We start from the raw sequence: 13705 nt of genomic DNA on the forward strand, positions 1-13705 counted from the left end.
AGGGCCAAAACGTCCTCAATGTATGACGTATATGACTCGCCTGGTTGATGGATGTGGTCTTTTAATTTCTTTTTGGCCGCTTCTGAACGCGTGGAGGCCGTCCCGAAAATACGGCGCAGTTCAGTTGTCAAACGGTCCCAGTGAGTCAAATCTGCTTCGTTGTTATGAAACAAAGTTTTCGCCACTTGGGTCAGAGACCACGACATGTTCAGGAGCTTGAGGGAGTCATCCCATCGATTGAAGGCACTCAAACAGTTGTAGTTGTCAAGCCAGTCTTCTACGTCTTCCCCGGGGAGTCCAGCGAAAAACGGGGGGTCACGCTGCCGGCTTGTGACCGTCGAGCCAGAAGTTGGAGTGCTAGCCGTGGTCGCATTGGCCGTAGTAATTGTGGTAATTCGCTGACCAGAACGGAGCACCAGGAACGTGCCGGAAGGGGTCGAGGTACGCGAGATTGATGTTGACAACCTCTACCCCTTGAGAGACGTCGACCAAGGGCCATGGTGAAGCGTTTATTGCAGGACAACGGCGCCAGCGGCCTTGGTGTGAGACACATCAAGATGGAGGCGGTAAAACGAACGCACCCGTCCGCGAGATGATGATGGTAGGCGATGTGTGAATGAAGGCGAAACAAGTAATGGGAGTGTTCCTGGCTGGGGCTTGTTATGGTGAGATTGGCCAGTGCAGGACATGATATTCTGTAAGACTGAAAGACTGTGCTCACACTATATATGCAATCAACGGCTCGTATCTATTTTCAGAGACGATCTTTACACATTTCAAGTGGATTTTCCACCGTCATCTTCGTCTGGCAGGAAACAGAGCGTACAAAGCGATTGACAGGAAGAGTTCAGACCGCGGAGTAAGATAACGAGGAGCGCTGACTGTGGCTCAGGAAAAAAATCATTTGCGTGGTTCTGTAATATCTCCGTCGCGCCGGGCGCCCAGCTGTTACTTTGCTCTCTTCCTTTTTCGCACCCCTATCCTCGATGTGCCTTTGTAGGTTGCTCTCTCGTTGTTCGCTCTCCCTAGCGGCTTGTTTCCTTTTGCCGCGACATCGGTGTGCAAACACGTGAAACTATGAGCGCAATCACGAGACGCGCACGGAATCCAAATCACAGTGCGCGGCCGATATGAGCGGCAGTGTAATCACACACCGCCTCGTACGTGGGGATCGCTTATGTCCTATCAGGGAGCGATTCGTTAGGCATAATCAAAGCCGCCTTAAAAATTTCAATCTATCCCAGCAGATCTAAGATGCAATCGTACGACGACGATTTCGTAAAAACCAAACAAAGAAATGATAAAGAGTAATCTCGCACACCACTGCATGTACTCTAGGCTGATTCGGCTTACGGTAAATGAATTCAGCGGAAAATTCGCCATTTCTTGCTCGCCGGCCATCCTACCACGTGCATAATAATTTAAGATTCTTCAGCACACAAACAACGTTTACCAGGGTCATCCGCAGTCTCCACAGACGTACGGCAATGACGCATGCATTTCCGCACAAGGAATTGACGGCTGCCACCTTGAAATGAATGTGGAAAGGCACTGTCAGCGTGATAAGGTGACCTAAGAATTTCGAACGCCGTGTTTGTTTGAACCCGCATCGTAACTTACAGCAGTCACTCTGCGGTCGTGTAATCTTGTCGATGCTGCCTGTGTATAACGACAGATGCATTGCTGAGCAACGTGTTCTGGTCAGGGTGTCAAGCCGGAATTTTTTCGGCTTCTGTTCGGATTCGGGTTCAAGCCTTTCGGGTTCAGTACCGGGTTCGGTTCCGGAGCACCATTCCGTTCCGGTTGGAACCGATTCGAACGGGTTCAAACGCGTTCGTAGAAAAAGCAGGAGTGTTTTATGTGTTTGATTTTTTTAGTGCTGCGTTTTCGTTTCTCTGTCCCGTCGGTATACAACAAATTGATAATATAGGCTAATTTGTGCAAATGTTTTTTATTTGGCCACCTTAAGGGGCCCTGCAACACTTTCTTCAACTTTTTTTGAAATCCCAAATGCTTGCAGAACGTAGTCAACCAGCACATGTCCAGTACTTGGATTAGGGGGTCGCAAAGTGCCTCAGCCAGAAATAACTGCTCTATGCCCATGACATGCTCACTTGCAAACGCTCAAAAGATTTTTCTGTCTTTTCTGGTCTTGGCGTTCTTCGACCGCTGAAATTACGTCATTACAGCAGTGGAGTGGCCGGCTTTCCTTTAGCTGCAGCAATAAACGCATTCAATATACACTTCAAAAAATGGCGCAGCTTGCAGAAGTGGTGCAACGCAGGAGAAAACAGCGGAGATGGGGTCGACCTAGCCTCTTCCTGTTTTTCTAGGCTTTGCTAGGTTTTGTACTTGTTCTTGTTTTGCTCTGCGGTGATATTGCTAGGCTAGACTAAGTGTTGAGCAGTGAGGTCAAGTTTAGTCGCATTTCACAAGGCCGTTTCCGTCGCCCCGCCACAGTGACAGCTGATCCCAGGAGGGAAGAAGCAAGGTCTCCGGCCTAGCTGCTTTTCCAGCATTGCAAGCTGGGAACACCACTGCAAGCTGCGCCAATATTTTAGCGTTTTAGTAGCACAAGAAATACTATCACCTTTAAAATGGTATGATAAGGGGTGCTCATACGCATATGCCCCCTTGCGCTCCCATTCGAGCGGGCGCGAAAGCCGGCTTCACTGTTATAACAATCTATCTGCGTTGGTGCCCCCTTTACTGGTTCAGGTTTTGTTCTCGTTTTTTTTATGCAAACGCCACCAAACCAAGTTCAAGCTTAAACACTTCAACTGCTAAAAGAAAGCAACAAAAGCAAAGCATAAACAGAGGGCGTATCTGCTGTGACGAACAAATCAGACTGTGCCGCTCCGTGCATGCGATAGCTAGAGTTTTCGCAGCGCATTCCAAAGCGTCAGCGTCCAAAACGTGTCAGAGTCCTTTTAACTGCACTGTCCACTGCAAAATGTTTTTGAAGGGAGGCCAACGATTACAACACTAACTGAAGCGAAATAAAAGGTTTCGCACTGAAACTTTGGGCTGCATGGTGTGTGTGAATGTGAGAGCAATGTACTTTGTGACCACAAGTTTGTTTTTAATAACTTAATTTATTTCATTTATATAGTTCAATTTAACTTTGTTCTCGGCTCATAAACCCGCCGTTGCGTACCCCGCAGTTGTTTTCTCGAGGAACAAACAAAATGGCGGAGCTTGCACTAATCTAAGGCTGGGGAAACAGGCAGGGCTGGCGGCCCCTCTCCCTTCGTCGGAGACCCGGCTGTTGCACCTCACATTTATTTCTGAACTTGCCGCTTAGAGTTCTCCATGACTGGCCGGCCAGGATCGTTTCATTCGCAGGGTTACACATCTATCTCAAAGTGCACGGCGTCAGCCCGCGCTAGAACCCGCAAACAAGTCCAAATCCACCGCCCATGCTACGAACCCAAGGGAAATGCTGTGCGTCCAAAATGCGATGGTAGCTCAATCGGTTAGACGCCGGTTCGATTCCGACCATGGGTGTTGGTGGTGAAAAAACGTTTTTATTTGGGCCAACAAAAAAAGAAAAGAAAGAAAAGGTGGGTGGCCTCTTCTCAGTTCAGAAAGCCTCGAGCGACTGCTGCTGCTCTATCCCGGGAGATCAGGTGTTCCCGAGTCCGGAGCTGAGAGCTGGTCAGCCCGCACTCCCACTGCTCCAGGGTGGGGGAGGGAGGGGGTTCGGGCGGTCGGCGCATGCCCATACAAGATGGTAAGTCGTATTGGGAGTATGGCAGGTAGGGCAGTTGTGAGGGTATATAGTGGGGGATATATGGTGAAGAATAGGGGTGTTCAAATATGTTTCAGTCTGGAGTCTGCGCCATATTCGGGCGCCGTAAGTGTTGAGGGAGGGATGAGGGGGTGGGTAACGGTGGCGGCTCTTACGGTAGTGGTGCAGTATGTCCTTGTGGCAACTGGGAAGGGGAAGGTTGGAGGACGGTGCTGCCAAGTCACCCGTCCCCGATGGGAATGCCCGGAGAGGGGTATTGCGGGCAGCGGCGTGCGCCGTCTCATTCCCTGGGAGTGAGGCGTGACCTGGAGTCCATACAATTTGGATGTAGGGCAGCGTCTTTATTGTCTGGAGAAGCTTGAAGGCGGGAGGTGAGGTGCATCCGGTCAGAAAGTTCCGGCAAGCTTGCTGCGAGTTGGTAAGGATGTTTACATAGCCGGTAGGTGCTGTGGTGGCGGCGAGGGCTATGGCTGTCTCTTCGGCAGTAGTGGTGTTGGTATCAGCGATGGTGGCGGATGTCAGGATGGCCTTGAGGACTGAGGGCAACCATTGCATGCGCGGTTCGGTTCGAGTAGGTTGCAACATCCGTGTATCGGGTGTCGGTGTCGTTGGAGTATCGTTTCTCCAGGAGACAAACGCGAGCTTCTCTTCGACCAACGTTGTAAGTAGGGTGCACATGGCGCAAAATTGGCGAGACTTTGATGTGTGCGCGGATTTGGGGGGACATGCGTTGTGGTGCGTCCAATGAAGTAGGAACGGAACGACCCAGGTGTGTCAAAGCAGTGCGGCCCGTGGGGTTGAAGGAGAGGCGAGCGAGCTGGCCGACTTGCTGTCCTTCTAGGAGTTCAGACAGTGTATTGTCAAGGCCGAGTCGCAGTAGGTGCGTGGTAGGAGTGTATGCAGGGAGTCCAAGAACAATTTTGTGCGTTTCTCTAACTAATGCGTCGAGTTCGGAGTGTTCCTTTGGTTTCAATTGGACGTACGATGCCCCATATATGATGCGACTTATTAGGACTGCATGAATAAGTTGGTAGGTTTCTTTCTCTCGGAGGCCGTGGTACTGGGTGCAGACTCTTCCGATGAGGTGCGTAAGCTGCGTGACGGTAAGATGGAGCTGCGGAAGAAAAGCAGTTCCCGAACCGTCGGCTTGCAAGGGAACGCCGAGAATTCGAAGAGTGGTCACTAGCGGGACGGGAACGGAGGATGTAGTGACGGAAGGGTCAGGGGTTGGTTGTGAAGGACGGCCGCGTGTGCGTGCGCGGAGAACAAGTAATGCAGATTTTGGGGGTGCACAGGTGAGGCCTCGGCGCTGTAGATATTCGAGCGTGCAGTCGATGGCTTGCTATACATTGTCTTGCTGTTGTCCCGCCGATCCGGTGTTGGTCCAGAATGTTAAGTCATCAGCGTAGAATGCGTGGTGAAGATTGGGGATTGTGGAGAGCATGGCTGGAAGTTGGATGAGGGCGATATTGAAAAGTAAGGGGGAAATGACAGATCCTTGAGGGGTGCCTTTTACCGGCGTAGGGAAAGGGTCAGATTGTATGGTTTCTAGGCGTATTTTGGCTGTCCGATCTCTCAGAATGGCGGGGACGAAGCTATAAGTAACCGCTCCACAGTTCGTTGTTTAAAGGCCTCGCAAGATGGCCTCGTGCGTGACGTTATCAAAGGCCCCTTGCACGTCAAGAGCGAGGATGGTGCGAGGAGGGGCCTGTTTGTACCATCGAGGATGTTTGTAGGAGGAGCCAGACGTGGGCTTGCTCGTTAGTTAGGTTTTTTCCCGCCGGAGGGTAGACCCGACGGCAGAGGCGGTAATTTTGCGTGATGTCATTGTAAGACACTAGTATCTCCCTTGCAGATCTGGCTCCGTGGTTTGGATACAGGCTAGCTCCCGCCCAGATGACGAGGCCTCGGCCATTTCGTGAACTGCCTCGTTTCCGTCGAAGCCAGAGTGCGCCGGTGTCCAGACAAGTTCTACGAGGGACAAGGGGGGATTTCGGTTCAAAATTTTGAGTGCTGCTTTTGAGATTAAGCCGGCAGCAAAATTTTGAATTGCGGTTTTGGAATCTGAGATTACTGTGGTTGGGGTAGGTTGCAGTGAAAGTGCTATGGCTATTGCAGCCTCTTCCGCTGTCTCAGGACTGAAGGTCTTGACAGTGGCGGTATCTAAAGGGAACCCTCCGGCGTTTACTGCGGCGATCGCGTAGGCCTCGTGGTGTCTATACTCAGCTGCATCAACATACACGACGTTGGGCTTGCGTCCAAATTTTGTCTGAAGAGCTCGAGCTCTTTTTTCCCTTCGCTCTACGTGGCGTACGGGATGCATGTTTCTTGGGATTGGCCAGATGATGAGATTTGCGTGCGTGTCATGCGGTATCGGGAGTGCGTCAGTTTGTTTATCACGATGTTTGATACCTAAATTATGCAGGATGTGTACTCCTTCATGGTTTTTGGATAATCGGCCGTATTGAATTAACAAGTGGCTTCAATGAGTTCTTCGGTTTTATTGTACACTCCTAGTCCTTCCAGTCTGGCTGTGGACGTGCAAAGGGGCAGGTGCAGTGCGTATTTATATATTTTAAATGCAGAGCATTTCAGTAACTCACGATGTCACCCGCGTTGACGTCCGTAGTCCGCACCGCACCCCTCCCTACTATATAAAAAAAAATACTATCCGTCGACCGGTTTCGATCCCTCGACCCTGCGGGCGGAACGCAATGTACATGGTGCTCTACCCACTGCGCCACAAAGCCAACACAGAATGGGACGCTACCAACGCGCCTTATATCGTTGACTCATTCAAATTACTGCTGACGAGCGCTCTCTCGTCAGCAGTTGCCACAAGTGCAACAACATTAACGTAACGCAAACTACTTAACGTCGTGCGCCCCGCAAATGCTCTGCATTTGATCGTGCCCCTCGCGAGGGGGATGTTTCACTGCGTCTTCTCTCGGTCGCGGGACCCGTGGCGCCATCTGGCGGAGGCGCGGCACAACTCGTAGCACTTTCTTTGAAAAAGCGCCTCGAAAGCGCGGCAAATATGAAATAGGGATGACGCGCTTTCGAGGCAATCCGCCGACGCGGCTGCTTTGTTTAACAGCCGGGTGGCCGACGCGAGGCACGTGCTAGCGAGCGCTCGGAATTTTTGTGCTCGGTTGTGCAAGTTTTTTCTTAATAACTGATTCACTTTGTTCAGTTCTGCAGTGCTTGGGAGCACGAGGTCGCGGGTTCGATGCCCGGCCGCGGCGGCCGCTTTTCTGATGGAGGCGAAAAGCAAAAACGCCCGTGTGTACGAGATTTCGGCGCACGATAAAGATCCCCAAGTGGTCGAAATTAATCCGGAGCCCTCCACTACGGCGCGCCTCATCGCCTGCGTTGCGTCGGCGCGTTAAAACCCTCAATCAATCAATCAGTGCTTGGGTTTAGATATGGTAAAGAATAATTTATTCTGCTGATGACAAACACTTGTACCAGCCTGATCCTCTGATCTTCTATCAAACCTTTGCGTCTGTATGAAATTCGGCGAATGACACCAATTGTTTGGTTGATATGTCTCTCGATTGTTTGGAGCAATTCAGTGTTTGCCCTGTTCTGTATTTGGAGGCGTAGGAATTTTAGTGATGATACCTCTGGAATCCGATAGCTGTTAATGTGTATTTTGATGTCGGGGAGTTTATTGATTGATTGATTGATTGATTGATTGATTGGTTGATTGATTGATTGATTGATTGATTGATTGATTGATTGATTGATTGATTGATTGATTGATTGATTGATTGATTAATTGATTGTAGGGCTTAACGTGCCGACGCTACGCAGACGATGAGGCGCGCCGTAGTGGAGAGCTCCGGATTAATTTTCACTAGTTGTTTGGTTAACGTGAATGTCGGGGAGTTGCTGTTTACTTCGTTTATGGGGGATTAGAAGGAGTTCAGATTTATTTGGTGAACAGGAAAATTCTGCCTTCTTTGCTTCTTCTATTACCACCTGTGAGGCCTTCTGCAGAGTCTTCTCTATGTATGCGTCGCTACCGCCTCTCATCCACAGAGTGATATCATCTGCATACAGACTAAATTTCAGGTCAGGGATCAGGCTTAACTTTTTGGGAATGTTCAATATTGCCAGGGTAAATAGGAGCGGGGAGAGCACTGCGCCTTGCGGTGTGCCCCTGTCTGAAATTAAAATAGTGTTCGAGGTGACGCTTCCTATGTTAAGTGCTGCAGTACTATTCGTAAGGAAGTTCCTGATGTAGTGGTATGTGCAGGTTCCTAGGTTAGTTTATTCTAGCCGTTCCATGATGGCAGCGTGGGTGATATTGTCAAAAGCCTTGGTAAGATCTAGTGACACGGGACGAGCGCGGCCCTTGTTAACGCACTTTTTAGTGAAAAACTCTCACATTGTTCGGCTCCGTAATGTCGGATTTATTGCTAGCGCAGAAAGCAGCATGCCAATTTATGTTGTTCAAATTTTTAGCTGGAAGTTGTCGCAGCACTGGTGAGCCGCTCGAACTTCCGCTGGAGTTCCCATTTTTCATCGTCCGGTAGGAAGCAGGCCGAAATTGCTGACCGGTTCTGCGCGGAAGAGGAAGAAACAATAAGAATGCAGCACTCCCAGTTAATAACCGCTGCAGTGTATCTAGTCTATGAATTTAAAATATATGAAAATTTTAGCATACGTGCAAGTATGCTTTACGTGTGCAGATCAAGAGACATTGGATAAAAAGGAGTACAATTAGCACATAAAACTGGGGGCAAACATACCGTGCAGAGAATAGTATTAGCAAATGCGTTTCAGTAAAGTTATCCAACCTTCCATCGCTTCATTTATTGCAGATGCGCAAACCTTTCTGTTACGGACAGGCAGTCGTTGTTTCAAAATTCTCTCACTTTTTTTCCTGATGAAGAATTCCCAGAATATGTTTCTTCTATCGAACTGTGAAATTTATGAAAACTTTGCATCTCTAGACACATGCTTGCGATTGCCCACCTTTTTTCTTTTTAGTTTCACAGAGCCTTATTGTGTTCAGAAAGCAGGATTTAGCCGATTCTAAACTTGGATTCACTGTTTTGCAGAGCGCAGCTTTAAATTTCGAGAACAAGTCGTCGTTTCCAGCCACTGAAGTGGGCTATAAAACCTCGCTCGCTGAACGCTAAAGGACGGAACACAAAAAAATAAAAAGGAGGTCACAGGGAAAGCTCTGTGAGTTCCTTAAATGACAGCAACTGATTATCTAAACAATGTTTCGAAGCTAAACTGGTATTTTTCGCCAGTAGAGAATCACTGCATAAGCGGTTCGCTACTACGCTTGGCGCCCGGACGTCAAGGATTTTTCTGGATTGGTTTAAAGTTTCGCCGGTTTCAAAACAGCGCTGTAACTTCTTTGACGTTTCCCGTCCTTGCCGTATTCCTGTGTCGGCTCCAAAACGTGCTCCCGGTGTTAATTTCAAAACTCAGTAACCAGACTTGTCTGCTTTCCGCACTTCAAGAACAACTGTTATTTTGCCAAATCATGCCAAAGGACAGCAGTGAGTTGTGCACACACAAAAACACAAACGCAGATAACCACTTGACACTCCTTACGTGTAGGGGATGGCTTTATATGTTTATTTCACGCTATAGTACGTCCATATGAATCAGCAATGATCGTATGATAGTAGATGGTATCGTCACTGGCCAATTCCCTACAGTGGGCAGGTCAGATCTAAGCTAGTGGGTGTGATGACGTCACCGCCGAATAGGGGATGGAGCAGCCGTCTTTTGCAGGAAGCTGTGATCGTTACTGGACAACCCGTGTTAATGGGAGTTAAACTTCGACGTGACGACTTGGTGGATTGATAACTTGATCGTGATGACTGGCTCAATGATCCGGGGCCCCTGGAAAACTACGGTCTGCTCCCGACCTGTTCGATTTATTTACTAGTAGTATTAAAAATTCGTAGCAAAGGCGATCAGGAGTCGGTCAGAACCCGCTCTCCCCCGACAAACACCGAACATCTCGATTTTATTACAAAAACCCAGCCTCCCAAAAGGGCGTAACACCGGATAGTGAGAAGGACCTGTCAGTCCGCATTAGCCCGCTGGTTGTTAAGGCTGCGTATTTGTATGAATGTGAAAGCATTACTCTTTATGGCCGCAAGTTAGTTTTTATTAATTTAGGTCCGTTCACTTCTATAACTTAATTTTGTTTAATTTTTGGCTCATAACATTGCAGTTTTGCTCCAAGTAGTTGTTATTCTTGAGGAAACAAAAAAAAAATTACACACGATTACGATACTCGCTAATGCGAAAGTTGAGTTCAGCGTCTTCTCGGTGACGGCGCATAGCTGCTGCGTCTCAGGAAGTGATCACGTCATTGCAAATGTACGACGGAGCGCGGTATACCTGCCGTTATCTCGTAAGGCGTCGCCGCCGAAGAGCACGTGTCGCGCGGTCTCGGAATCCGCCCCCCCCCCTCACACTTTCGTCATAGATTCATCCCCCGTTTTCCTGCTCGCTCTATCTTCGGTGGCGTCTTCATTCTTTCAGTTACAACTAGGCCGGTGCTGAGGGACTAGGCGAAACCACAGGAGCAAGCGCTTAAGGGCTGAGTCTAACGCATGGCTCTACGTAACTGCCGCTGTTCCGCCCTGTGATACCCTCCCTTCACCGACGAGTGACGGGCCACTAGGTATATTGAAAAATAATTATGCCGTAACCAGCATAGCAAATTTAAAGAAAAACATCCCGGCATATAATTTACGCCATCTTGAAGCGTGGCATGTCGCTAAATGCAGAACTAATTATGGAAATCAAATGTTAAAATTTCAATTACCTACAGTTTTAAACCGTATAGTAACGTCAGCAAACATTGACGTATCCTGTATGCCAGTAAAAGAACTCCGCCTAATGTTTGTATAATGATGTGTTGTGGAGACTTGTGCTTGTATCTTATTTTTTGTGTTGAAATGACAATGCAAATTTCCCTATGAAGGCTTTTAACGCTTAGCCGCATGCTTTGTACGCCGCCCCATGCTCCAGGGGGCAAGGGCCTCTCAAGCTGTTTCCACAGCTTCTACCTGTCCTCCTCGTAACATTTTATTGTTGCGGAATAAATTTCACTTTCAATTTCAATCGTCTCCAAATAATGCATCCTCACCACAGTCTTCTGGAAGGCAGACATGTAGTCTCCTCCTGGCCAGTGGGCAGCGCCCCGGTACCTCCAACGTTTCCCCCCCTCGGTGCAACCTCGCCAGAATCTTCTTGCAATGGGTGGCCCCCGGGCGGCTCGTGACGAGCTGCCCCTCGTCCCCAAATCACGCATCCATCTTCTGCCTGGCAGGCAGGCAGGCGGGCAGGTGGTTTACTTTAGTGAAGCCACAAGCAGCAGTAATGATCACTCATAGAGAGAGAGATAAAATGAATTTTAATTAAATTGAGGAAAAGCTTCAGAGAGGCGTCCTCATTCAAGGGGGCCGAGTCGACAGCCGTTTCCATCAAGAGCAGCTGATCTTCCAGGCCAGAGCTGGCCAAGGCTTTCTCCCAAATCTCTATGGAAACGTGGAGGTGGGGTGGATCTAGGGTAGACTTGTCGCATCCGCCTACTAGCTGTATGAGGTTCCAGGCTCTCCCCAGAAGCGACGTAATGGAGAGAACTGTGTCCGGTCAAAGAGGGGAAGTCTGGTGATGTTTGGGAAGGTGTTAACCCGCAGGGCGCGGAAAAATCTTTCCTGGTTAATCGGAAGCGATTTGTGCGGGGAGGAATGCGTTCTACGGGAGTGCCTATAGTGCTGAGTAATTTCTTGGAATGTGACTACAGGATGCATGCGCTCGGGCTCGGCTTCATCAGCGCTGGCTAAGCTTGTGAAATCTCGAGCCACGAGTTTGGCGATCTTGTTTGCCAGGGATGCCAGTATGAGCTGGTGCCCATACAATCCTGGCTGGTCTCGTTGGGGGCCCTCTGATTGATCATTCGAAGTGTTGTAACATGCAATCGACTGTTGGCAAAGTTGCGCTACGCTTGCTAAGAGTCTGTTATGAGAGCTTTGGCGCCGCTTTGGCTAAGCGCACGTGCTATCGCCGCTCTCTCAGCTTGGAGGGGGCTGTGTTCGGAGGTTCAGATGCTACACCTGCGGGAGGCTGCGGAACGGTAGCACAAAGAAATAGAAGGTATTAAAGAATGCTATCGGGCGTCTTTCGCATCAAACCAGCTGATCGTTCCTCTTTTTTTCTTTCAGTTTTGTTGCTTCCTACAGTCTTACCTCATACATATGCACGTTTTGAAACCTCTTTGATGAATATAAAATATGCATTAGGCAATTGGTTATTAACTTCAATGTGAGATGTCAATCTTAGGCAAGAAATAACATAACAGCGCAATACGTGCGTAAAGAAAGACCTATTATAGCATTCAGGTGGTCGGTACCTAACTTTCCGGCTATTTTGTGCGTAACTAATTTCCTGATTGGTCGAGAAGGGGAACGCTGCAAAATTTCCAAACACCAACGACCCCAGACATATCATGTTGGGTCCGACCCTATTATTCACCTTAACTGAGCCGCTAATTCCTCTAATCCAAATTAATCAACACACCAGTCCCACTTATTCACATTACCTCATTCACTAATCTCACTAATCCACCCCAGTCTACCCGCTAATCCGCCTTAATCAACTTTAATCCATGCGACCCTTAATTTGAAGGTTGAGCAGATTCAAGATAACATGAAAATGCTATCGCATCTACTTTAAAAGTGGGAATAAGAAGGACCAAAAAAATTTTTCAAGTCTCATTTTCTCTTACAGCAGTAACCAAAGGATGCAACGGCCCAGTACAAGAAATAAGTGACGTTGACGTAGAGAACTGTGAGTGTTTCGGTCTCAGGGCTGTTTCTATATAACTGCCCATTCAAACTAAAATAAGTGGAAGATATGGATTTATTGCTGATGGTATCCCCGAAGGCCTTCAGAAGCGGACAGGGGGATGCATTGGAAATAATCACACATTGAAAACTTTACACGATTTTAAACACCATGCACATAGAAACCAGAAAGAATATTCCACGGTATGTTGCCTCGGAATATGCGTTCTAACTTTATTCCAAATGTAAAAGATAATTGGGGGAGATTGGCAGTACCTAACGCAAACTGATAGTTTATACAGACAATTTTGCATTAAATTGAGGGTAATAATAAGAAGAGAACCTGATGGGATTTGGCAACTGCAGACAACGCAAAATATTTCGTGGTTCTGTCTCGCGAGTGGTAAAAATTTCTTCAGAAGCAAGGTGGGGTACAAAAATGGAAAACTAGAAATCGAAGTTTTGAGGCCCCGGAACCGGTTCGGAACGGTTCCTTCGATTCGTCCCGGTTCGAGTTCTGTCCCCAAATGGCGAAAAAAATACGGTTCCGCTTCAGTTCCGGTTCGGGGCAAAATTTCGGGTTCGGTTCCGGCTCCGGTTGGACACCCTGTTCCTAACCTGCGTTTGCTTTTTCCTGCTTCAACCCATCGCATGGCTGCCCATAATACATTAAGGTTCTAGTGCGGGAAATCAGCTGGTGTGTCACATGGCCATTATCTTATTTCATAATTTAAAAAGCCTACTTGAGTGAACTCTGCGTTAAAAGTGGTGTCAGTGTTATTCTAACGAGGCAGTATTTCGAATTAACCCAACTAGCAGTTTGTCTGCATAGCCCCTTAAAGAAAAAACGAACAAAGACAACAAAAAAACACCTAACGAACTCTCAGTGATCAACAGCATACTTCGGTCCGTCTTTTGTGCCGTCCACGAATTGAAGGCCGATAATCAAACTCCGCGTAAAAGATTACCCTTTACTAAAGCTTGACTTTGGGCTAGTTGGGTACTCGTTGCGAGAAAAAGGGCAGGGAAAACTGGATGCAACCACAAGCACCCACGAACAACTATGAAAATTTTAGGGGCGAAGCCCCTTAGGGGCTCGGGCTGTGGGCTTCCCCTGTCGTCG

At 48.3% G+C, this 13705-nt stretch overlaps 1 protein-coding gene across 1 annotated transcript in view; it reads right to left on the reverse strand.

Moving 5' to 3' along the window:
- Nucleotides 1-8155: 8155 nt before the first annotated feature.
- The window catches only part of LOC144166575 (adenosine deaminase-like), a 35460-nt gene continuing 29910 nt past the window's right edge, over nucleotides 8156-13705 (reverse strand). The window contains exon 8 of the mRNA XM_077696076.1: nucleotides 8156-8319. Coding sequence (XP_077552202.1) covers nucleotides 8218-8319 — 102 coding nt within the window. The 3' untranslated portion in view covers nucleotides 8156-8217. The remainder of the gene's footprint in view (nucleotides 8320-13705) is intronic.

This window comes from Haemaphysalis longicornis, unplaced genomic scaffold, assembly GCF_048455015.1.
Source record: "Haemaphysalis longicornis isolate Haplotype H1 unplaced genomic scaffold, Haemaphysalis longicornis Haplotype H1 scaffold_1, whole genome shotgun sequence".
In the NCBI taxonomy this organism is placed as follows: domain Eukaryota; kingdom Metazoa; phylum Arthropoda; class Arachnida; order Ixodida; family Ixodidae; genus Haemaphysalis; species Haemaphysalis longicornis.